Consider the following 26,478-nt stretch of genomic DNA (forward strand, 5'->3'; position numbering starts at 1 on the left):
CTGCAGTACATACCGCTGTTGCAAGCTGCTGCGTTTTGGACCATTCCTCTTGTTGCTTCAGACTTTCCAAACAGATATGGGGATTGAGACACATTGAAGTTGTGTGTGTCTAAATCCCCTGGTTGAGTTTGAAACTCTCAGCCACTGGCTGTTGTTTTTTCTCTACCCAGAGTAATTGGAAACTTTTGTCTCAGAAGGGCCTTTGTTTTAGATTAAGGGCATGTCTACACTGACCAGGGATGGCCAGGGATGAGGTGCTATGGCAGAACTGTGTGTGGAGCCCAGGAATAGAATAGCTGGGGTCGGTGGGAATGTCAGGCTGAAAGTGGGTTGGTGGAAGTGTGCGTAAGAAGCTTTCATAGCTGAAAGCGCTTAGCACAATGGCACCTGATCTATTACTGGGGTTCCTAGGCTACATGGTAATATAAATAAATAACAATAATACTCAACCCTGTGCTATGAACCCCTGTTTCATGAGCACCAAATTGATGGAAACAGTTCAGAAAGAAAAATTAACTGTGTCAAATGTGGTGGTTAAATTATGAGGTCTATTTTGGGAGAAAAACTTTTGTCTGTAGCAATGCAGATGTCAATGTAAAGTGTAACCATGAATCTAATAAAAGATACCATTGACCTTGTTATCTCCTTTTTTAATATAATTTGCTGTCATCTTATCCTGTGGCTGCCACTTAAAAAGTCATAACATTAGAGATACCATAGTTTTTCCTCTGAATTGAGAATAGATGGTTGGTAAATGTTGATTTGCTGTCATGGCGTACTGTGATGCATATAATCTTAGAAATGTGTGGATAGAATTAAAGATCTGCAATTTTTAGATCCCTGATCCCAATGGATATTGCGGGAAAAGGAGAGGGAGAAAAAGATATGTTCCCTGTGTTAATACATTACCAAACCCTGAACTCACTTTGACATCTTTTCTTAGTTTAGCCAAACCACTATACATACACCAAAATACATCATGGGTTTGTTTGACAAGGAAAACCTCTCCATTGGGTAAGGTTTCTAAATCATGTGAAGTTATGGTTTCCCTCCTATGAACATGCTCTCTTGGTACAGTACACACAAGTTACCCTAGACTGAGTCTTAGAGCAAACCACGCATGCTTGGGGTGTGTCTAGACTAACATTCACAATCATGTAAATTAACTCAAGTTAATTAGCAATCAAGACCAGGATCACAAACTCTTGACCAGATCTTTGTGATCTTTGAAAACTAAATCATTTAGGAGATGCTGGAGACATTGCTGTTTTTTTGTGCTATAAATCACGAGAGACATTACTTCAGATTATACAGTCCATTGTAAACAGGATTTATGTGGATTAAGTAATGTCGTGGGGACATACCCTGACTAGATTCCTGACCAGAACGTTGGAACAAGAGACTCTATCCCTCATAGCCCCGCTACCCTGAGAGTCTGTCCTAGATTATATACTGAGCCTAGCACCTCCTGGAACAGAACTTTTGAAGTTTGGTCGGTGCTACATGTATATTCACGCAGTACAGACTATATCAATTAAAACTCATAAATTTCCACAATGCTGTCAAGTCTCAGGGCCTTGGATTAAAGTGCAGTGACATGGGACGTGACTGATGTAGCAGCGCAGGCACTGGATAGCAACTGGGAGGAGGAGACGCCAGTCACCATGTTACCGTTAATTCATGTAGTACTTTCTAATCAGAATACTGAAGTTGTTCAGTAATGACAGGCTTTGTCTAGTTTGGCCCTTTTAAAATATATCACTAATAATTTGAATCTCACTGAATCAAAAAATCAAGTAATGCAATTAAATATGGAGAGATTGCTGATGTATCCAGGCTATGGAGATCTCCACAAATCATAGCACTTATCTCTCTAAACATCTGTTCCTTTCCTGAAATATATCGTGTTCATGTTTCATCTTGTAAATTTCGTATTAGGGTGACTTTTAATCCAGCCTTAATTCCCTGCAAAGTCAAGAAGGGAAAAATTCAAAGTCTAATTTAATAGCTTCCATGAATCAAAGACTCATTTGGGATTGAAAGTGATCTGCAGTAGGTCGCCTAAGACACTTCCTAGGCGTCCTAGCACAACTGGGAGCTTGTCTACCTGGCCCTGCAGTTCGGACGGTGTGAGTGTTAATTGCATCATACACTAGGGTGCATCACTGTAACTCCCCGATGTGAATGCTGTGGGTGCAAACGAACAGGTACCTAGCTTACATTAATGCAGTCCTGTTTGAAGAGGACTACGTTAATGCAAACCAGGTATCTTGAGTTTGTGCCCGCAGCATCCATAAGGGGAAGTTACAGGACAACACTTCAGTGCACACTGTAATTCACCCCCCAGTTGTCTGGGAGGTGCTCTGTAGCCCAAACTGTGGGGCCACATAGACAGTTCTAACTAGCCCATTTTGATAGATGGCTGCGCGATCTGAGGATTGAATACCTCCAGTGAGGGTGATTTGGCAACCTCCCCCTGACTGGCTCACTCCATTGTCCTTATGAATAGTTATAAAACACTTCAGAAAGTTTCCTTGCTGTTGCTGCCTGTTACTTTTCATTCTGTCCTTACTGACGAGGGAGGATAACCGACCCTTTGTCTCTTTGTAACAGCCTGCTCTCCTGGGTGGCTGGGAAAGAATACAATACAACAAAACTGAAAGTTATTACAGCATAATTCAAATTGCAGATACTGTTTTGAGATTTCCAGACCACTGCAGATCATAACACTTTTATTACTCTCACCCCACTCCCCCACACCCCTTTAAATACACTCCATGGATTGTACACCACCTTACTTGGCACTGATGTGGGTAAAGAACCTGAAAGGGTGTGCAGGGAGGGACAGATTCACAGAGAAATTATGGAAATGTGACACCTTGTTTGTTCTTGGGACAATATTTCATCCCGCTCTAATGAAACATTCCCCCCTTTGCATTGTTTCTGGACATTTCCAGCACTATCAGTTGACAGATGCACTTTTTAAGCGTAGATTTAAATGTGGGCGAACGTAATGCAAGTGAAGGATGTTGGATTGATGGACTTGAGTCTGAATAACAACAGAACTGCAAGCTTCCCCAACATAACACCTCCCACTCCTCCATCACTGTGACCTAGCGGGAGCTCCCGAATTCGGTCTCCGTGGCCCATTCAATGAAAGCTGCCAACAAGAGGTTCAATTAGTGCCAGTTTTGGAGGTGGTTTTTGTCACATGAACACCTATCCACTTGGAACTAGACTGATCCCCGTAACTCATTTTATATAGGCCACTAAAGGATGGTAACTTAGCAGCATTGTTGACCTGGAACCGTGTTTGGTAGGTACACTAGATGGGAGCTGCAACCCTGTCACTGGATGGCTATGTTGCTCTTAGTCATATGATGTTTTAGTCCTTCCTGCTTTTCCTTGTTTCTGATTGTCAGTATCTATCTTGTCTCCTCTCTTCTCAGGTGTACCATTGCTGTTTGTTATCCCCTGGGGAATTGTCAAGTACCTTTATGAAGATGAGGGGTTGGTTCAGTTCTAATATCTAGCTGATATTTCATTTGTGGTGCGTGTGTGTTGGGGGGTCATTTTTGTTTGGTTTGATTGCTTTGGCAATGGCTGATGTGCTGAAATCCTATGTAGTTGCTTGTGTTGTGTATGATGCTCTTGCATAACATTTCTGAAAGGCACACAAGCTCATTCCTGGTCAGAATTTTCCATATGTCTAAGTTTATCTGTTCCTCTGCAGGTCAAAGAGAGGTACATTTGTATCTGTTTTTCAGCAGCTACCATATCCGTTGTAGAGGTTGTCATACCTTATCAGACTATCTTTGATAGTCTGCCTCTGGCAATAGCCTCTCCAGGATTCTTCAGAGGAAGACACAAACCTCCCGCAATGTTCTCTGTTTGTGTTATTCCTTCTTGACCTCTGTTGTGATCATCTTATGCCTTGCAGCAGAGATCTGATTATCGATTCTTGTCTTAGCTTCCATTATTCAGTCCTTTATAAAATACAGCCATGTTCTCTGTCTGGCTGTCCTTGCATTGCAGAGGATTGCACAGGTTGACTGCATTGCATAAGGAAATGCTATAGAACTTGAAATACTTGTTTTCTGTTAACTTCCACCATAGTGGCTGATTTGAAAAATCAGTGGCATCATTTAATTTTACCAAAGATTATTTCTAGCAACAGGCTAGTAGCAGCTTTCCCCTAATAGGGACTGGCTGGGAGCATGGAAATAATGTAATGCATGGCCAACATCCTTTGCGCTGATAAACAATTCTACGCTATTTATTTTTTATTCTGTTTACCACCAATTGGGCCCTATTGCCACTCAGCGTACACACCCTGCTGGCACCTTCCTAGAAAACCCTGTTTAAACACAGTCCTTTGCTAGACAGGTACCAATATGGTGTGAAAATTCACGTAGTTGGGCCCAACATTGTATCAACTCTCCCCTTGACAGAGTAATCAAAGGATGGGATATCAGGAATCAGTTTTTATTTGTGTCTTTCATAATACAAAATGGTTTGCTCAAGTCTTCTTCTTTCCAGGCTAAAATAATCCTAGGGTTTTCTGACTGTTCTGTCCAGGTCTGTCTCAACTATATTCTGTAATAAGTAAGACCTTGGCTTATCTGTTGCAAGTTTTGTCCAGATGATCACTATAGCTTTAAAGAACTTGAATAGTCAGCGCTCCACAGGCCTATCTTTCCCTTGGTGTGGAAAATGTATTCAAAGTGCTCTCCCCCAGCCTTCTGCATTATGCAATGCTCAGAGCTGACTTATGATTTCTATTAAAGAAAACTGTTCCTTGCTGCCTTCAGCAGACCCTAAAAGGGGCAATTTTGCATCTTATTAGGTTTTCTAAATCTTGTATAAATATTTGTAAAATACTGTAATAAATCACCTTGTGCAGCTTCCTCTCTGAAGGGCAAGATTTCTATGCCTCGGGCCTCGGGATGGCATTTGTTAGTGCGTCTAGGGATATCTTTCATGCCATTTGCCATAGTGCTGCCGCTGTGGATGTGCAGAAGGCTGTAAATTTCATTTGTGACTCAACTATCTCCCCAGTTATGAGGCATAACTAGAAATAAATAAGGTCAGGGCTACAATGGCTCAATGTTCTAGGCAATCCTGAGAATGTAACCACTCAGAATCAAGGATTGTAGCCTGCAAGGACAGGAGGTCTACTTGCAAACTGTCTCCTTCCTGCCTGACCAGGATTGCCACAATTGTGGCTTCAACTGTGAAGTTCCCCTAAAAACTGCCATTCATTAAAAAGAATTGATGTATTACAAGAAGACCTTTTCAGCTCCCCTGTTTTTTAAAATCTCTCTCTCCATTTGTCGGTCCAATTATATATGGGTGGAAGTGAAGACAGATTATGTTTCTTAATTATAGGAATGCACCCACAAGTCTGGTACTAACATTCATCCCCCACACTCACATTTGCACCATCAGTTAATTGCAGATGCAAAATGCAGGGACTGGGTTGCAGCTTTTTTTTTAAAATCAGACTGTTCAGTTGCACCAAACCAAGACAGAAGTGCACTGAAGATGATTTTTTTTTTTAAAGGAATACAAACTTGGGATGAAAAAGCAGAGTTTTTACAGCGGTATTTGGTTAGTTGGATAACTTCCCCACTAGGGACCGAATGCTGGGAATTGCTAAACATGGTCTGAGAGGCAGTGAGCATACTCAGTTGCCAGTGAATAGATCCAAGTCACAATAGATGTTGATGTTTCTATTACTGTAACAACTCCAGAAAGTACAAATAGACAAGAAATCACGTACCGATGTCAGTTTTATTTTTTGGACACTTTAATTGTGCTGGTACACCAATTGCATTGTAATGGTGTTGTATAAATTTAAAAATAGTTAAAGCTGATCTGTGCTGTGGAAACCAATTAATGCACGTATAAATGTAGCAGAGTTAATGTAAAGAACCATTTCTCAGTCTTTGTCATTACTAGGAACTTTAAAAATTGTCTCTGTTTCTACTGCAGCTACTCGGAGAAATTAAAACTCTGCTTCTAGTCATGTCTCAGAAGTATCCACACAAAATTAATTTTAAAGGCTACATGAAGTTGGTTCCCAGTCACTCATGCCAGTGAAGTGGTTCTCCTGTTAATACCGTGTTTTCATCTGTTGGGTTTGATAAGAACTGGTGCCTTTGAATAATGTTGAATGGCTTGATAGGAGATAAACTGGAATTAATAACTTTATTAATGCAAGTGTTAGGAATCCTGCATGCTACTTGCTCATAACTTTTTTTCTTTAAAATTTCTTTGGGACTGAAACCTACATATATATTGAAAGAACTGGATATGCCCTTTGTCCTGATCTCCGTTAAATAGCCCAGGTTGGAGTGAGTGAACAGGTGCTTTTAAAATATAGATGCTTAATCTTAACACTGAGTGGGGGGGGAAGTGAGAGAGAGGCTGGAAATCTGACCAACACAATGCAGTTTCCTTCTATAGCAGCAGTTCTCAAACTTTAGCAACTCGAAGGCCCACATTTTTATTTAAATTTTTTCAGGGACCCCTAAGCCCCCCACCTATGCTCAGCTCCAGGCCCCACCCTCAGTCCACCTCTTCACACCCCTGCTCACTCCATCCCCCCTCCCTCTGTCACTTTCTCTCACCCACCCTCACTTACTTTCACCAGCCTGGGGCAGGGGGTTGGGTGAGGGACAGGGTGTGGGCTCTGGGAGGGAGTTTGGGTAAGGGATGGGGTGTGCGGTGCAGGCTCTAGGAGGGAGTTTGTGTGAGCTCTGGGCAGGGGGTTGGGGTGTGGGTTCTGGCTGGGTGGCGCTTACCTCGGGCAGCTTCCAAAAGCCACCAGCAAATCTATCTGGCAACGGTTCCTAGGCGGGGGGGGTTCAGGGGGTTTCCGCACACTGCCCCTGCCTACAGGCACCGCTCCTGCAGCTCCCAATGGCTGCTATTCCTGGCCAACGGGAGCTGTGGAGTTGGCACTCGGGGTGCAGGCAGTGCACAGAGACACCCCCCCCCCACAAAGGGCTGCAGGGATGTGCCAGTCTCTTCTGGGAGCCACGCAGAGCCAGGGCAGGCAGGAAGCCTGCCTTAGCCCCGCTGTGCCGTTGGACTTTTAGCGCCTAAAATCTCTGTTTGGCTTCAGTAGCCTTTGGGAGATAGAGGGAGGAGGAGAAGGAGTTGAGGGAAGGAGAGGAGTTGATCAGCAGGGCCTGTGGACCCCAGTTTGAGAAACGCTGTTCTATAGGATATTCATAAACAGCCAAGTAACAAGATTTGACTTCGGCACTTTTAAGATTTAATAAAAAAAGTTGAATAGAAAGATTAGGGTAGCTACCATGCGGCAAAATATTTGATTTTTTTTTTTTAACGAATTCCTGCTCAGCCAGATGACATATTTGGACCGTTGATTCAATTCTGTAAATCTTCACAATGATAGAAAATTATGTAGGGGGATTAGTCATCAGATTGCAAGAGAGACAGGCTAACAGCATCCAGTTGGGTGCTGTAATTTAGAATGAGGCATTCAAATGTTTCTAAAAACCACAAGTAGCAGCATCTGTTTCCATGTCAGCATGATGTGCTTTTCTGGTATCTAGTTCTCATCATCTGCATTGCCGAGACACGTGATGAGAGAGAAGAGACTTCATGCATAGTCTTAGCTTTTTGTTTTGTGTTTCACCTCTCTGCTGCCTCCCCAGTTGCTGGACCAGAAACCAAAACATGAATTACTGGCTGATCATCAGACTGCCCATTCTAATCGCCATTGGGGTGAGTGACCAGGAGCAGATACAGGGATTCAGCATACATGTAATGAGACAGATGGAGAGACCAGAGCAGTCAATGCTGGAGAATATACTTTTGCTTAACAAAGCTATCATACAGCAGCTCTGCTCTTCACATGTAACAATGGGGAGAAAACTACAAGGGGAGTTTGGGAGCCAAAGCTGAGAGACTGCATGGTGGATGAGTTAATGGTAGAGACAGAATGTGAGAGTCAGTATGAAAGATGTAATGGTGATGGCCACTGTCCTATAGGAAAACTGGGGAGTTCCTGGTCTTCACTTGAGTTCAGAAAAATGATCATGTGAAATCAATTCTGTTTCTGGCAGAAAAAACAATGCCAGACACCTGGCTACAGCAAAATGACAAATTCCATGGTATTTTAGAAAAATGCCAGATTCCTGAGTCACAGAATTGTGGAGACCACAGGGCACCAATTGGGATGAATAGGACCATTTTTACTACTCAGAACTCCTGATTCCAGTTGTCTGCAGACTCAGGCAGGCATCACTTCGTTGATTTATGCTCAATTTACCTATTAAAGGTGAACTATCCAATCGTAAAAGCTAGAAACAGGTTCTGGAGCATGATTCTGTGGCAAGAGCTGAATTCCATAGCAAATTCTGCACCTGCAGAAACGTGGAATACACAGGGCCCTGTCTATAAACACCTTGACACAATATATGTTCATCCATATGTCTTGTCTTACAAATATACTTCCTGATGATTATATCAGCTACTTCTTTCTTTTCTCCAGGTGAATTTCCTGATCTTTATCAGAGTTATATGCATCATCATTTCCAAGCTGCAAGCAAATCTGATGTGCAAAACTGATACAAAATGCAGGTAAGTTATTTGGTGAGCTAGCACTCGCTGTGCTCTTTGAAAAGGGAGACACAAGCAGGAGTGGCGTGCCATAGGAGATTAAAGATTTCAGGCACTGGGTGGTATGTAGGAGGCATTGCACATAACTATGATAGTCCAGAACAACTGACCACAGATGAAGCCCGCTGGTGGGTACAGAGCTTATGGTAAACCTGCCATATCAATGCCTTTGTTGTACCTGTTCTATGGATTAAATGGAGGTCTTGGTCTTCTGGGGCTGTCAATCCAGAATTTACCATGAGCACTGAAACAAAAAATCCATTAGGCAATTATTTTTAAGAAACAGGGAGAAAAACACTGTTGTCCTTGTTTCCATCACTGGTCTTACTTCCCCTCTCCACTAGTTACTGTGCTCTCTTATCATTACCGATGTGTCCTAAGTTTTCTGAGCATATTTATGTGACTCTTTGTTTGGTACAGTATGTGAGGCTTACTGCATGAGTCTAATTTTTACCTTGCAGACTTCTTTGCATGTGGACTGTTCGTGGCTCACCTGGACAGCTGTTCACACCACCAACATTCATGGGCATATTCTTCATCCCTTGATTTCTCTGTCTTTGGGGCTTTAAGATCCTTCTCCCAGATTAATCTTGGGCGACACACGAAGTTGTCCCACCTAATGCTGTGCATATCGTGACGCTGCATTGGTGCATGACAGCTTGGGTCATCACAATACCCTGTGACCCACTGTCTTCATGTTTTGGTGGAACAGTATGATGCCTTGATTCAAGGGCCCAAAACAAGGACCCACTAGTCTGGATTTGCTCCAGTATGTCACAGACACCTTAACGTAAGACCCTCACCTCCACTTACAGAGGACTCTCTAAATGTTGGTATGATGGGTAGCTAAGTCTAGGACCAAGGGAACATTAAAACCTTGCCATTGTTAATCACATTTTGTTCTGTCTGTTATAACAAATTCACCATAGCAATCGCTAATCTCTGCCTGTCTTTGCACATGAAATAATGGCTGTCTAATGGGTATTTAGTGCTCAGCATGGGAGAAGGGGGCTCCTTTTGGAGGGTTGAGAGAGATAAGATGGATGTGGGTCCACTTTATCTCTCGCTATCACAACCTCTGTGACCCTCATGATAGGGAGGTTTATGGATCCTGAACTTTGATACAGCGGAGCCCTCTCTGAGTAGTGATTGGTTTTGTGGCAACACACCCCAAAAAGCTTCACTATAAGCAGAGTTTCACTCTAACAGGAGAAGACTTGCCTGGCAAAAGATCCTCTCCTTTTCACCGAGGAATACTGAAGTCCTGTAACCTATCCCTGCAGCTCGAAGGGCATTGACAGTTGTTAGGTGGGAGCCCTGAAAAGTTCCATCTTCACTCCACTCCAAGAGCCTAGAAAGATCAGGCTGGCTCCTGTGATGAGAACAAAACTGGAGGCCAGGGATTCCTCTCCACTCTTTTCCAAGAAGTTAGTGGTAACTTCTCCTTTCTGATGTTTCCTGAGGAGGTGGGGAGTGAGTGAAAGGCATTGATGCAGTTCGAAAGGTCTCAAGCTTTTGCTGTGTTCTTTATAGCTGTTGTTTGGTAGTTAAATACACCAACGCTAGGTGCCCTAGAAATGCACTGGATTAGATTCAAGAGTATTTGGAAAGCAATTGAGCCGATCTGTGCTGGTGTCAGGCAGGATAGGTTCTCCTTATCCCTCTCAGTACTTTCTCTCTTGTTGATGGAGATCTTGATGGCACCAAATCCCTTTTCCTGTGTGGAGGAGCTGAGGTTGTTGGGAAACTTCTTGCCTGCCTCAGAGAATTTTATCTTGGGAGACTGGCCCTTTATTCCCCACAGGGGTATTTCTCCCACTTTTGCAAGACCTTCTAGCTGAGTAGAGCCATGTTGGGACTCCCTTCTGAACCCATTAGCACTGTTGATATGCCAACCAGAGGGGCTCTACACAGCCACACGAGGTGCCTCTCCCTTTCCCCCATGAGTGTCCCCAGAGCAAGTTGAGCTTCTGCTATGTGAGGAAGCAAGAGGCTGACCCTGGCTTCCTCAGGTGGCAGTGGAGAGCGCTAATTGCAAGGCAAGTGTGGCTGCTAGATTTCCTTTTTAAACCACCCTCTCAGCCACTCCATGGAATCCCCTGCCTAGGTCCATTGGTGATTCTGCATCTCCCACTTGCCTGTAAGTGCACACTGATGTAAATAGCTGCTTTGGTTCTCCATCTCTCTGCTTGCATATCACTTTGAAACACAGCATCTAGGGTGCCAAGCTAATCAAGAGCCTGCATTCAGTAGACTTTGAGAGCCTTGAGACTCCATTGGAGCCTCTGCTTCCCATTTACTGGAGGAACAACTTGTATCTTGTCTGCAAATGACAACTCCTCACGAGATGCTGATAACATGTTAGCAGGTTCTCTGGCCCCAGGCAGCCTAGGAATTCCCATCTTAGGGATCTGGCATCTTTCATTACCAGGTTGTGTTGCTCAGTGCCTTACTCCTCTCATCAGTGTTAAGAACCTTTGTTTTGGGAAGCATTCTTCTTCTCCTCCTGTGTATTCATATCTCTGCTCATTGCTCTTGCACTGGGTTTTGCCCTCACTACCCAGGTCCCTGGTCTTTGGAGCTTGCCTTGAAAACATCAGCAATCATTCTCTTTTACTTTACATTCACATCTCTCATTTGACAAAGCTCAGTGACTTACAGTTAATGTTAGCTATAGTGCTTTGAAGATGTAATGTGCTATGTAAGTGCTAAGGAATACTCAATAATCCTTTGGCCTTTGCTGGCGCTTTCAGTCCAGTGATCTCAAAGCGCTGTACAGTCAGCACTCCTCTTTATACAGTAATTTATAGTATTCTGCATGCCTACAGTGCCTTTGAGCCAGCAATCTGAATGTGCTTTACAAACATTATTGAATTAATCCTCACAACCCCATATTGTCATGTGGAAACATTATCCCCCTGCTGTCCATGGGGAAACTCAGACACACTGTGGCAAAATAACGTGCCTGAGGTCACCCGATGACTCCGTGAGTCAGAAACAGAACTAAGGAGTCCTAACTTCCAGATTTCTGTGCTAAATCAGTAGCCGCTATACTGCCTGCTATGACTTCCCTTTCTTTATTACTTTAGATTGGCCAAGTCTACACTGACTCTGATCCCGCTGCTGGGGACCCATGAGGTCATCTTTGCCTTTGTTACTGATGAGCATGCCAGAGGAACGCTACGCTTTGTGAAGCTCTTTTGTGAACTGTCCTTCAACTCCTTCCAGGTAACACACATTCAAGCCAGTTTGTATGTTAAATGCTGCTGGAAACCAGTTTGTCTTTCATGGCAGGTACCCTAAATTTCTTTCCTAATTCAGCTCTTGATGTTAGAGGATTATGAACCTAGGAAAAGTAGGGTAGCCAGAGTGCTAAAATCAGGTGGCCAGTCCTGGTCCTGGCATGCCACACACTCTCCTTTTTAGTGCTTCCTAGATCTCCAGCAGTGATCTGGCTCTTACATCTGCATGTTAATTTCTGTTTTATGTGCAAAACCTAAAAACAAAAATTGTCCATGGTCTCCTGGGAAACTATAATGGTGTCACCCAGGGCAAATTATATGGCTTCTACGATGCTTTTTTGGAAATCTGACCCTTGAAAGGCACATCTGTAGGACTATAACTGTGCATGTGGGGAGGTAGTTAAGGAGTATGGATAGAAAGGATGTGGAGGATTCTGTAATGATTCTTTTTCAGTTGTTGTCTCACGTGACCTCTTTTATAGGAATTTCCCCATTTGTGGTGGGTGACCATTATTCTTCTAAACTTCCCACAGGCATTTCAGCCTGCATTTCAATGTCCCCAATGAATTGCTGATGTATGGAGTAATGATAGGCCATGGTCAGGGAAAGGGGAGAGTTTTAAGGCGCAAGGGTTGGCGGAACCTAAAAACGTTTGTGTCCTGTGGGAGCTGTTTGGGGTCATGTCATCAAGATTTTTCTCCACAGAGAGGAATATAAACTCATCCACTTTTCTGTTTCTTCCTCTAACTATGGAGCATTCCATGTTGGAATGAGATTCTCCTCCCCCTGCAAGTTTGACTAGCAAAACTTGGAGCATTTCTGTGGGCTGTTTTTCTGACTGTTGTTCTGTTGTCTTGGTGGATTTCAGGGACTCATGGTGGCAATTCTCTACTGCTTCATCAACAACGAGGTAAGAGAGACACCAAAGCAGCTCCAGCTTGCCGTATCACCATTCACTGCAGAAAAAGAAATCGAAAATGGTCTCGAACTATTAATTGTATCAGTTCAGGTTTGTTCTAGGGTTCCTGCATACAGTAATGACCCACTGGAGGAAATTAGAGGGTGATTTCTCATCACACAGACTATGGGAAAGGATTCAGGCTGCATAATTCAGGGATAGCTGCAGGCAGAGTCCTGCGAGTTTCTTTGATGCGACCTTTTCATAGATTCCAAGGCCAAAAGGGACCACTGTGATCATCTAGTCTGAACTCCTGTATAACATAGGCCATAGAACTTCCCCTAAAACAATTCCCAGAGCAGATCTTTTAAAAAAACATCCAGTCTTGGTTTAAAAATTGTCAGTGATGGTGACTCCACCACGACCATTGGTAAATTGTTCCAGTGGTTAATTTCTGTCACTGTTAAAAATGTATGCCTTATTTCCAATCTGAATTTGTCTAGCTTCAACTGCCAGCCATTCGATTGTGTTGTACTTGTCTCTGCTCAGTTGAAGAGCCCATTGTTAAATATTTGTTTCCCATGCAGTTACTTAAACTGTAATCAAGTCACCCCTAAACCTTCTCTTTGTTAAGGTACATAGATTGAGCTCCTTGAATCTATAACTATGGAGAACGTTTTCTAATACTTTAATCATTCTTGTGGCTCTTCTCGGAATTCATCAGTATCTTTCTTGAAATTGTGGACACCAGAACTGAATGCAGGATTCCAGCAGTGGTTGCACCAGTGCCAAATATAACCTGTCTACACCTACTTGAGATTCCTGTTTATGCATTCAAGGATCACATTAGCCCGTTTTACCAGTGTCACACTGGGGAGCTCATGGTCAGCTGATTATTTGCCATGACCCCCAAATCTTTTTCAGTCACTGCTTCCCTGGATAGTGTCTCCCATCCTGTAAGTATGATCTACATTCTTTGTTCCTAGATGTGTAGTTTTACATTGTTTGCTTGCACCCAGCTCACCAAGCAATCAAGATTGCTCTGTATCAGTGACCTGTCCTCTTCATTATTTGCAGCTTTCCCAATTTTTGTGTCATTTGCAAACTTTAGCAGTGATGATTTTGTTTTCTTCAACATTATTGAGAAAATGTTAAATAGCGTAGGGCCAAGAACCAATCCCTGCAGGATCCCCTAGAAATACAACTACTCAATGGTCATTCACCTTTTACAATGACATTTTGAAACTTATCAGTTAGCCTATTTTTAATCCATTTAATATGTGGCTTGTTAACTTTATATTGTTCTAGTTTTTTAATCAAAATGTCTTGTGGCACCAAGTCATACACTTTACAGAAGTCTTGATATATTACATTGACACTGTTACTTTTATCAATCATATATTTTTTGATAACATTACAGGTACTGTTTGACATGATCTTTTTTCCATAACCCCATGTTGATTGGCATTAATTGTATTACTGTCCTTTAATTTTTTATTAATTGAGTCTCATATCAGCGGCCCCATTATCTTGCCCAGGATCAATGTCAGTCCGACAGGCCTATAATTATCTGGAACGTCCTGTTTACCCTTTTTAAATATTGGCACATGAGCTTTCTTCCAGGGTTCTGGAACCCAGTGTTCCAAAACTTATTGAAAGTCAGCATTAATGGTCCAGCATGCTCCTCGGACACTCTTTTTTTTAAAACTCTTGGATGTAGTTATCTAGACCTGCTGATTTTTAAATATCTAACTTTAGTAGCTGCTGTTTAACATCCTCCTGAGATACTAGTGAAATTGAAACAGTGTTATATGGTATGATCACATTGTGTTTTTTCCCCTCAAATACAGAACAGAAATATTTATTGAACACTTCTGCATCATTGTTGATACTTTTCTGCATCATTTTCATCTAGTAATGGACCAATATCATTGTTAGGATTCTTTTTGTTCCTAATATATTTAAGGACTATAAGGATGTTTTTAATTATGCTGACTGTAGATTTCTCCTTGTGTTTCTTTGCTTCCCTTATCGATTTTTCTACAATTCCTAGCTTCTGATTTATTATTCATTACTATCAACTTCCCCTTTCTTCCATTTGTTATATAATGGAAATAAACTGGCCATCACGAAGTTTAGACTTGAAATTAGATGAAGGTTTCTAACCATCAGAGGAGTAAAGTTCTGGAATAGCCTTCCAAGGGGAGCAGTGAAGGCAAAAGACACATCTGGCTTCAAAACTAAGCTTGATAAATTTATGGAGGGGATGATATGATGGGATAGTCTAATTTTGGCAATTAATTGATCTTTGACAATTAGCAGTAAATATGCCCAATGGCCTTTGATGGGACACTAGATAGGGTGGGATCTGAGTTACAACAGAGAATTCTTTCCTGGGTGTCTGGCTGGTGAGTCTTGCCCACATGCTCAGGGTTTAGCTGATCGCCATATTTGGGGTCAGGAAGGAATTGTCCTCCAGGACAGATTGGCAGAGGCCCTGGGGGTTTTTTGCCTTCCTCTGCAGCTTGGGACATGGGCCACTTGCTGGAGGATTCTCTGCAGCTTGAAGTCTTTAAACCATGAGTTGAGGACTTCAATAGCTCAGACATAGGTCAGAGGTTTGTTACAGGAGTGGGTGGGTGAGATTCTGTGGCCTGCCTTGTGCAGGAGGTCAGACTAGAAGATCATAATGATCCCTTCTGACCTTAAAGTCCTATGAGGCCCCATCAGTTTTCCTTAAACGGTGTCTCTGCTTTATTTTGAGGAATTTGGAAGCAGAACCATACAAACTTATGTCAGTGTAACTACATTGCTCAGGGGTGTGGAAAATCCACATTGTTATACCTACCAAACTCCCTGTGTCGACAATGGACTTCTCCCGTCGACACAGCTACTGCCTCTCAGGGAGGTGCAGTACCTACACCAAGCAAGACGCTCTCCCATCAGCATAGGTAGTCTGCACTAAGCGCTACAGCGGCGCTGTAAGGGTAGACAAGACTGTGGACACTTTGGCTGTGTTTGCATTAGGAAAATGTATTTATTGCTGACAATGGGTATGTGCAACAGTTGCTGCTGAATTGGTGCTAAAAACTAACTGCAAGTACAGACAGGGCCAGACTATATTTAGAACAGTTTCAAAACTGCAGCTGAGCACTGCTTGGAGCAAGGTAATACAGACTAGGCTTGCTGGTGCCGGCTGCATAGCATAAACAGGTTTATTTATAGAGATAAGAGTAAGTGCTGTCATTATTTTGCTTATGAAATAATGGTGTGATGGACCAAAAAGGTAATTAGGGAGACTATTTGAAGCAATAATAAGGGAGCCTTAAAACCTTGCCAGTGTCCTTCAGTGTGATACGTTATATTTTTTTCCTGTCCCAAAATGGGATTATTTCAAGACTTGATTATTTCCTTATTAAATGCCTTTGTTTCCTCCTTTGCTCGTGTAAGGTTCAGACAGAGTTTCGGAAAAGCTGGGAACGCTGGAGACTGGAACACTTTTATGTCCAGAGAGACAGCAGTATGAAACCACTGAAATGTCCAGCCAACAGCCTAAGCAGTGGAGGCACAGTGGGCAGCAGTGTCTATGCTGCCACTTGCCAAGCCACATTCAGCTAGGATTTCTACAGATGAAAATAGAGATGAGCCAGATTGCCCAAACTGAACTGTAGGAGGCACCTGAAGACCCTCAAGTACCCAGGCACGCAGCTTAAAAATGTTTGCTGGACCCAGAGACTTAACCTTCTATTGCTCGTTGCTGGAGGCAGCTGGACAAGGCTTTCTAAGGAAAGCAGTCTGCTAATGTAATCAACACATCAGAAGATAAATTGAGCATGTCTAAAGTAAGTTTTAAGAGTGAGTTCCTGTTAATACACGAGGCCTCCAGGTGTCCAAAACTTAAGCAGTGCATTGATCCAGTCGCAAACCACAGGGTCAATGGCTTATTATTGTAGGTGGGCGAGCTGAGATCCACTGATTAAATTACAAGAATACAGAACATGACTATTGACAATAAACCATGTTTGTACTTTTACTGGGAAAGGTGAGGCTGATATTCACTATTTTTAGAAAGAGACATTAGTGGAGTTTGAACATATTTCTTTGTGACACAGTCACTGGGCCACAACAGTTAAATGGAAAGAGCATCCCAAAATCAAGGCTGGAGGTCTGCTTAACTGCTTGATGCGAAGGGGCAAATATGGGGCATTCATAAAACCTATAACTGGAAACAGTAATGTGCACACTCCTGATTTTTTTTTTTTTCCAAAGCTTCATTTGGAGAAGTATGTTCTGTGTGTATCAGGGGCCTATCCTCCTGCTAATGAGTATGGGTTCTTTGGGTTAAGGCCGATAGTGTAACACCTGAACATTAATCTTTTACACAGCACTCTGCACTGTCAGTTGGCTGCACAAATATTAATATGGATGGAAGTAATGAGTTGCACCTCAGAGTAAGTGGCTGACCGTGGATAATGTTTTCTGTGGGTGGTATGCTCCGTTTCTTGGGTGTACAAACATGCAAAAGTTATACTGTGGCCATTACACATCTTGCAAAATTTTCTTCACTTTGAAATAACAGAATTCTTGGAGTTCGCTCGTGTACTCGCTCAATTTCCTTGTCTCTTGCCTTGTTTTTTTTCTTTTGGCATGATGTATCTTCAAGGCTCTTTTCTCATGATGCCAGGAACTAAAATATTGTTCTTTGAGTTTATTTAGTAACTACACTTTTAGCACTGAGGACAGCTCCCTGCTGTACTTTCTCTTCTGTGCTGGAGCTATTTAAATGTACACTCTTAATGAGCCTTTAAAATGTCACCATTTACAATGTTGCAAGATGAAAGGAAATATTTATGTAAACTCAAAAGTTTTTTCTAAAAATGAGTGAATCCAGTCCAGAGGACCACTCAAGGTGCTAATTGCCCTCAACTCCTGCTGAAATCTACAGGAGCTGAGTGCGCTCAGCATTGTGAAGGGCAGAGCCTACATAATAAGAGTAAGAGAAGCTATATACCCCTTGCTCCAGTTGCTTGGGCCAGAGCTACACTACACACTTCAGTATAACTACCTTGCTCAGGCGTATCAAACCTCTGAACAACGTATTTATTATAACAACCTTAACCCCCCAACCCTCCCATGTAGACAGCACTATGTCAGCAGCAGATCTTCTCCTGCTGACATAGCTACTGCCTCTTACAGACGTGGAGTAATTAAGCTGACAGGAGACCTCTCTCCCGTCGGCTTAGAGCATCTTCACCAGAAGTGCTACAGCACTGATGCACCTGCACCAATGCAAGTTTGTAATGTAGACCTGCCCTTAATGTGAAAGGACTTACTCCTGTGGTCCTTATTCAGGCAAACTGCCCAGTGAAGTCTGAGAACTTTGTGTAAGGACCAAAGGATCAGGCCCACTGTTTATAGGATTCAAATAGTCTAATGACTTATTTCACACTGTATTGCTGGCAAAAAACTCTTCCTCTCCCTACATACCACTCTGATTGGTATTTCTCTGTCTCTTTGGGTGTAAATAAGCTTTGGTTGTATTGGTTAAGACCAAAACTTTGACTCCTAGTTACCTTAGAGGCCTGCCTCTCTTCTCATGTTGTTTACTCCTAGTGGAGTTCAGCCAAGGTACTCAACCTAATACCTATCTGGTGTAAATGTCCTGCAGGGCCTTCTCAATCTTTGAGCTAGAGTCACAAGGGGAAAAGTAGTAATAGTAATAGAACCAGCCCCCCATAGTTTTTATTGCAGTGGTTAGAGCTCCTAGGATGCTGGAGACCCAGGTTCAAGTCCATTCTGCCTAATTGTGGAACTGAGTCTCCAACTTCCCAGGAGAGTGCCTTAGCCACTGGGCTACAGAGTCATTTTCTCTTTGGTTCAATGACTATTTATTTAAAAAGTGGAACAGCTTCAACAAGACAAGTTCAGTGGTTAGGGTACTCAGGGTGGGAGACTCAAATTCAAATCTCTACTCCACATCAGGTGGGGGAAATCAACTCTAGGTCTCCCACAGCCCATTAGTAGCCTGGGAGCATGTGGGGTAGCTAGGCTCCCAGCAAGAAGCTGCCAGCGGAGCTGAGAGACCAGGCTTTCAGCTCCCTGCACTGGCCCTCTTAGGCCGATGAAAACGCTCCTGGTGAGGACTTGCACCACGGAGGGTATTATGGGCATGCACCACTGCAGTAATTACTGAGGTGGTTGTAAGTCGACCTAATATAGGTTGACTTACGTTTTTAGTGTAGACATACCCTCTGTCTCTCTGGTTGAAGCGGTTCCACTGTGTATAAATACTCAAATATTCATTGAGCCAGAGAGAAAGAAAAAGTGAGAGAATGAATTTGTAGGCTGGTGGTTGGTTAAGCCATGTTCCTGGCATATAGGAGAGTCTGCTTTAAGACCCTGTTCCAATAAATATTTAATTAATAATATGAAATAGAACAGCTTCAGCAGGAGAGATTGAGAGAGACCCATCCCAGGATATCCAACAGCCTTGTGGTTAGGACACGTACCTACAATATTGGAGACCTGCATTCAAGTCCTTGCTTCAAATCAATCAGGCAGAACAGGGATTCAGAGCTGGGTCTCCCACCTCCTTGTCCATTGGTCTGTTTAGTATAATGACACACAAATATGCCTGGCAGCCACAACAATGCTTTGAACTGTTGACTCTTTTTTTATGCAAGGCCTGAACACCTGGTAGGCATGCACCTAATTTGAGAATCCCACCAGAATTAGGCATGAGCCAGAGTGTCAAGCAGCTTAGCTGTGTCATGATGGGGGGGGGAGGGGAGGTTTGTACATGCTCACTGGTAGTACCTACATTTCTCTGGGAATTTAGGCACTTAGATAGCAGCTGGTTTGTGAATACCACTGGGACCTAAAGTAGCAGTTAGACACCTATGTCCTTTGTGAATCTAGCCCTTAGACTCTGCTTTCTCTCTCCCTCTGCTTGTCTGCAAACCAGAGTCTGTTGAGCTCAGGACATGCTTGGACTTTTTCCTGAGGTGGGAGTAGTTCAAGGAAGTGGAGGTCTCTACTGTGGTGAAGATTTTACCAAGTCCTGTCATGCAGTTTATAAATGAACATGAATCAAATTGTTATGATTTAACTATATTTCAATTTCAGACCCATAGCTGATAAGTACTCTTTATATGTCCAAATAATTCAGTGATTTAAGTCATCTACAACCATGCAGTGAAAAAATAAAATATAGCAAATTTCCAAGAAAAGTTTTAGGTTGAGCTGCAACTGTCTCCCTTTACATAGTGACTGTTACTTCCTGTGACTAACAGATTTTTGAAATATGTTTTAACATAATGGAAATTTGTATGTACTTTATTAATACACATTTGTTTACATACATATGGGGAATTCTCATCCTGAAAGAAGAGAATGGACCCTATTTTCACCATGATAAAAGGTTAACAGTGGGATGCTACACATTTCCATGTTCGGACCTGTGTTTAATATATTTACCCATGAGCTGAAAAAGAGAGGTGGTAACAATATGTTGCAGTAATGCAATTGTTTGGGTTAGTCAAGATAAAGGAATTACTATGTCAGATCAGACCATTGGTCCAGTACAAGCCAATACTAGATGCTCCAGATAAAAGTGCAAGAAACCTCATATCAAACAACTAAAGAATAACTTCCCCACAGGGGAAGTTTCTTCAGGTTAGCTTCACAAATCTTACTTTTAGATGCCTACAAAAACGTAGGAATGACACTGCAATTCGCAGAGTTAGGTGCTTAGGCTTGCTATACAATGAATGGGGTGAGAGAGGCACCTCAGACTACAATTCATAAATAAGTTAGCAGGTAGGGAGCAGCCTATCTAATAGATGCTGATGACAAGGGTGTGGCCTAACTCTCGCTCCTCTCGCTATTAGGCACCTAAGTCTAGGCTGCAGTGAGGCACTTATCTCAGCTAGCGAGCCACAGGCAGAACTCCTCTCCTGGAGTCAGGCGTGCTTAAGGTGTTTCCTGTGAGAATGAGCCAACTACTAGCTGTGGGACAGGCATGTAGGGACAAGGGAGGGTGTCTCTGGTTAAAACTGTTCTGCTGTGGATAAATGAGTGTCATTGATGAGAGAGCTTGGAAGAATGACTCCGTATCCTGGCAATTAAGACATCCACCTAAGGTGGTAGAAGACCCAAAGTCTAGTCCCTCCACTCCAATGACATTCTTTATCCATAGTGAAACAGCTTCCACCAAAGAAATCAAGGGATCTGTATCCCCTTTTCCCCCACCCCACTACATTGGAATATAGCCTAGCTCAGTTGACTAGGGCACTCTCCTGAGAGGTGTGGGAGACCCCGTATTTAAATGCTTTATTTCAAGCAGATGAGGAATTGAGTCTCCCACGTACCAGGTTAGTACGCTAACCACTGGGCTAAAAGTTAAAAGTTTGGCTGCTCTTCCTGTTCAGATTCTGAATGGGACCTGATCTGGTAGGCAGCCTCTGAGCACATGTACTGAATCAGGCCCTGCATATGACTAATTTGGCCAGATATTTGCCTGCCTTGGTTTGTAAATTGTTCTGGTGCTTAGCTGGGGAGTTAGGCATCTGGACACCTAGAAGAAAGCAGCAGTATGCCCGCCCTGAGGCTGAACCTTAGGTGCCTAAGGAACTTCTAACAGGTACATACCAAATGAAGGTATGACAGTGTTTGGTGGCTTGCACTGGAACCAAAACTGGGCCTTAGGCACCTAAGTCTCACATTTAGGCACTTAACTATACCTTTGTGAATCTAGCCCTTCCTAATTCCTTTCACATAGGTATTAGCTTACACCATGTGGTAATAGGATATATAAACCTTTTTTAAAAATCTTATCCAATGTAATTGGTTATTCCTATAAAAGCTCAATAGTATCTTGTGAGCATCAGTGTCAGAGATTAATTATTCACTATCCGTTTTAAATTTGTTGCCTTTCTGTGTTACTGCTCTTGTATTGAAAGGGTAAATACAAGCACCCACTCTACCTACTGTATACCTCTGTCATGTCCCCTCTTATTTTAATTCTCTGAAAAGTGGGGGATTGTTTAGTTTTGAATCTCTCCTCATATGGAAGGCCCACCGTGCCTTATTTTCATCACCCACTCTAAAAGCCCTGTGAGGAACCTTAGAGACCTAACAAAAGCTCTAATTCAACAAAGTGCTTGCTTAAGTGCTTTGATAAACAGGAACGGATTGACATGAAGGCCGTAGGATACCAGTGAATGGGCAGCATCACAATAGGTAAAATTCATGATCAGCTGTGCAGTATCTTGCATTTGTCAAAGGGATAATTTACCTACTCTCAGCCATGGCTGGGTTCTAATTTAACTTATGTCTCATGACAAAACTTGGCTATTATTATGGACAGCTCAATGAAGACTTGAGCACATTGTACAGAAGCCATTTAAAAAAAAAAGTTGGGACATTTACAGAGTAGGGTAGAAAAATTGTAGTAAAAAAGTTATAATGCCATGATCTAATTCAATAGCTGGTCAGCCGCCTTGAAAAATACATAGCAAAACTGGAAAGGGTCCAGAGATGGGTGATGAAAGTGATTATACGCATGCAGAGATTTGTGTTTAGCCCAAAAGGATAACAGACAGTTGGAAGAAATGTGCTTCATCAATTAAGGGTTGAAAGTTTCACAGATACTTCTCTTCCTGTTGCCATTAAAGGGAGCACTCCAAAAACCCCAGGAATACCAGAAAGCATGCCTAATACTTCTATGGTAAAACACAAACAAGAAAAATTAATTTTGGAGGAAACTTTCAAGCATCCTCTTATTTGTCATAAAGTTGTAAAGAAAAATACAAGTTCTCTATCCTTCACCTCTTGCGCAGATCATCTTTCAGAGAAAAAAAATCACTTTGATTAGATACATGAAGTTAGTTTTGTGAGAAGCTGCTGGTAAAACAAATTACAATGAAAAAAAATCCTGGTTCTCAGTGACCCACCATGTCAAAATATTTAGGCTAATTTATTCGATCCTGCCTTTGGAAAAAATAAACATTTTTCAGACAGGGCCTAGAAGACAGTTTTCACACATTTGATCAGCATCTTCAATAAATCCTTTTTGCTGTCTGTTTGACTGCTAACTATGCTTCAGAATTTGCAGTATCTTTTTAACCTGCATTTGTGAATGTGTATTTTTGTGCCTTGTAGCAACATGCTCACTCACTGTGCTAATTTATTTCAAAGTGTTTGGAGCCAGACTTTAAATGCACACATAGCGATTATGTAACTAAGGGGTTTTAGTGAGTGAAAACTTTGCCTATTTTTGCTGCTACAAAGAATATGTACTCTCATGAATGTTTAAATGTTAATATGTATTTGAATGTGATTTCTTTGCATGTAAAAAGAAACAGGCAGCTATAGAAGATGTATATGTAGACCATATATGCTCCCTGTATCCATTAAATGGATGTGTAGTTTCCTTATTTCTCCTTGGAATGTAATTCCCTTGACACATAAATCTGTTGTTACTGGTGTGGTTTGTTTCTTCTGGCTACTTTTTACAGTTCTTGGTGGAATATTTTCAAGGAGACTTAAGTGACAAGTTATGATTCACTCAAAGAAACAGAAAAGCCTTTATGGAGTGGATATTAAATCATTTATGAGTTTGTCCTCAAGCAGTCTGCCTAAAAACCATCTTCTACTTCTGCAGTGTTAGCAACTTTCTTGATCACCCTCATAGCAACAGCTACTCCATTAGAATACCTGGTGAACAGTAGGACCCCCACTAGAATCAGACTGGGTATCTAAATTAGTGTTTTGAACAGATGACTGTCCAAATCAGAAAAGATGTTTTACTTGGTATGTGTTAATTCTTCCTAAGAGACTGAGGTACCACTAAAATTTCATGCAAATCTAATCAGTCTTTAATTATCAAAGCAAACCATCTAAAGCTAGAAGGCTAATCCCTAGCTGGAGAGCTGCATAAGTATGATTGATATCCTTACTAATATTGTCCTTTCACTTTGATTAAGTCAGTGAGAGCATCTCACTATCTGAAGCACTTCTCCTCTATCTAGTCCCTTCCCACTTTATGCTGGTAACTTGGACTGCAAAGTGTCATTTATACTATATATCATGTTACACAAAGGGAATAAATTACAATCACACTAAAAACATTTGATTTTTTTTTTTATGGGTATGGTCCCATCATGATACAATACATTTGAGGAAAACCTAACAACATTAGTCAGTATTGAAAAGCCATGGCACAAATTATTGGAGTAAACCCTTCCATGGAGACTTGTACTAGAGAAACCTCTCACAGTTTAAAGTATAGCACCTGCCAGAGGCAAGAACCTCCAACAATTCAAGTTGAATACCCAATGATGATAAAAGTTGTCTGTCCAGCCAGAAACCAAAATGATTTCTTGGAATGGGAGTTAATTATACATATTCAATAACCAGGACAAAATAGCATTGTATTTTTTCTTGTATTAGATCTCACCCATCTACAGCTGTGAACAGTTCAATAACTATAAAGAGATCACTGCTCATTAAGTAGGCAGACTTGGCAGAGTTTGAAGCTCTAATGATTATTTTTCATCTCCTGAAGCCTACATTTTACTTTGAAACCGGAAGTAACTCTTGGACTGGATTCTAAAGCAGGATAATTATTTTATAATAAATCACATTCCCATAAGGATTAAGTAAGAAGATGGAAAATCAAACCTTACATTACAGGCTGTAAACTTAACTTGGCTGAGTGCAGACTATAACCCATCCTCCATGCAGCATTACAAAGGAGTTCACAGGACCTGTGGGGTGCTGGGCTCAATACCTCTTCTGTTGAAGAGTTTATTTCTTAATCCGCATAATTAGGAATATTATGAGAAAATTATGGATTCCAAGTCAGCTGACTTTCCCTCACCATCTCCAGTTCTCTGCCTCATTTATCACCATCATCCCTTTATAAATGGCAGGACTAGCAGCCTGCCAAAGTGCAATTACAGTGATAAGGGTGAGGAGAAACAGTTATTAATCATACTATTAAAAGCCTCACTCGAGCTAAATAAATGTCTATTGTTATTGACAAGGAGGGCACTGTTTGAGATTCTCCAGCAGCTAAACTTACCTGTTGCTGCAAAACTTGTGTTCCCAAATTTCAACTTTCATTTAAAAAAAAAAGATTTGGTTTTGGCAGAAAGAACCTTGAAAACATAAACTGAATGTAGCTCAGAGGTGTAAAATACCCTATTCATTACAATCAGGGCCCTGGGGACTCTGCAGTCCTGTAATTTGGAATTTTTCCCCAATATATACCACTCAGCATTTTTCCTGTGGAATTTGGTTTGCTGTTGCAGCCAGGTGCCCATAGGACATGCCTGCAGCTTCCTCTTGATCTTCAGCTTTCCCCACAACAGAGAAGTAACTGGATTATAGTCCATGTTCCCTGCACTGTCCCATAGAGTCGAATGCGCTCAGTCCATGAAGCACTGTTGGTTTTGAAGTGCCAGGAGAATACAGTTCACACCTGGCTTGAGGAGTGCGCCTAAGGCAGCGAGCAGGGGCAGGACAGGGGAAGCGCAGCCAAAGCAGCCTGAGGTGGCCCCAGCTCCCGGAGCGGGAGGCGCGCCCACAGCTACTGCGAGGCAGGCTGCGCCCCCAGGTCCCTGGCGCCAGCCGCTACCTCCCGGCCGCGGGTCCGTAGTGTAACTCTCGCTCCAGCTGCTCCGCGGTGAGCGTGCCCTGGATGGGCTGGCAGCCCGGGTTGAAGACGGAGTAGGCGCTTCTCTCCCCCGGCCGCCTCTCGCCGGGGCCGCGCGTGCCGGCGTAGAGCCAGTAGAACAGCGACAGGACGAAGCAGGGCAGCCCGAACTGCAGCTCCGCGGCCAGCCCCAGCAGCACCAGCCACAGCAGGAACTTCAGCAGGGCCGTGTGGGCCAGGAGAGCCCGGGCGCCCCAGGGGGCGGCGGCACCGGCAGCCACGTCCCGCGGGGGTCCCGGCCTGCGCGCCGCTTCCTGAGGGGCAAGAGCAGACGGGGTGTGTGGGGGAGGGGCCCTGCGCCGGGCTGCCCCGCTCCTCCGGAACCCCCCCCCCCGGCGGCCTCCCAGACACCGCCCGCCCCCGCGGCGCTGGGCCCGCGCCGCCTCTGACCGGCGGCGGGTACGGGGGTCAAGGTTCACCCCGCTGGAGGTCCCCAGGAGCACGAGCCGCGGCACGTGGTACCGGCAGCAGCGCTGGGGTCCCGGCGCCACCCCGCGAGGGGCGGCGCGGGGCAGGGCAAGTCTAGGCCCGAACCCCCTCCCCCACTCACCTGGGCGGGGCGGTCCCGCGGGCCGAGGGCGGCCTCCGGCCCTGCTCGCTGCTCGCTAGCTGGAGCCGCCACCGCCTTTGCCGGGGCCGCTGTGGGCTGGGGGGCGCGGCGCGCGGCTCGGAACTGCGCCAGCCTCCGCTCCATGGAGACCAACGGCCCCGGTCCGGCCCGGCCCGGCCCGACCCGACCCGCGCCGCGGCTGCACGTCCTGACGCAACCAGACCCTTCCCCCACGGGGCCCCTACGTCACTGAGCGCTCGGAGGAGGAGCCACCCGCCGCCCCGCCCCCAGCCGTAGGGGGCGGGGCTAGGATTCCTCTCCTCTAGCCCCTTCACGCTAGGGGGCGGAACCCAGCACCCGAGGGGGAGCCCGCCCACTCACTGGGGGCCAGGGCCAAGGGCTGTTGCCTCAATCGAGG

At 43.5% G+C, this 26,478-nt stretch overlaps 2 protein-coding genes across 2 annotated transcripts in view; one reads left to right on the forward strand and one right to left on the reverse strand.

The window, feature by feature from the left end:
- Nucleotides 1-17,318, forward strand: part of GLP1R (glucagon like peptide 1 receptor) — an 80,197-nt gene extending 62,879 nt beyond the window's left edge. Inside the window, exons 9-14 of the mRNA XM_074947618.1 lie at nucleotides 3,450-3,510; nucleotides 7,686-7,755; nucleotides 8,525-8,613; nucleotides 11,742-11,880; nucleotides 12,763-12,804; nucleotides 16,243-17,318. Coding sequence (XP_074803719.1) covers nucleotides 3,450-3,510; nucleotides 7,686-7,755; nucleotides 8,525-8,613; nucleotides 11,742-11,880; nucleotides 12,763-12,804; nucleotides 16,243-16,410 — 569 coding nt within the window. The 3' untranslated portion in view covers nucleotides 16,411-17,318. The remainder of the gene's footprint in view (nucleotides 1-3,449; nucleotides 3,511-7,685; nucleotides 7,756-8,524; nucleotides 8,614-11,741; nucleotides 11,881-12,762; nucleotides 12,805-16,242) is intronic.
- Nucleotides 17,319-19,943: 2,625 nt separating this feature from the next.
- SAYSD1 (SAYSVFN motif domain containing 1) lies at nucleotides 19,944-26,204 on the reverse strand. Its single transcript, XM_074949112.1, has 2 exons — nucleotides 26,061-26,204; nucleotides 19,944-25,764 (listed from the first exon to the last, which is right to left on the reverse strand). The coding sequence occupies exons 1-2, from the start codon at nucleotides 26,202-26,204 to the stop codon at nucleotides 25,429-25,431; spliced, it is 480 nt and encodes a 159-aa protein (XP_074805213.1). The 3' UTR covers nucleotides 19,944-25,428.
- Nucleotides 26,205-26,478: the final 274 nt, after the last annotated feature.

This window comes from Natator depressus, chromosome 3 (genome assembly GCF_965152275.1).
Source record: "Natator depressus isolate rNatDep1 chromosome 3, rNatDep2.hap1, whole genome shotgun sequence".
NCBI classification, from domain to species: Eukaryota; Metazoa; Chordata; order Testudines; family Cheloniidae; genus Natator; species Natator depressus.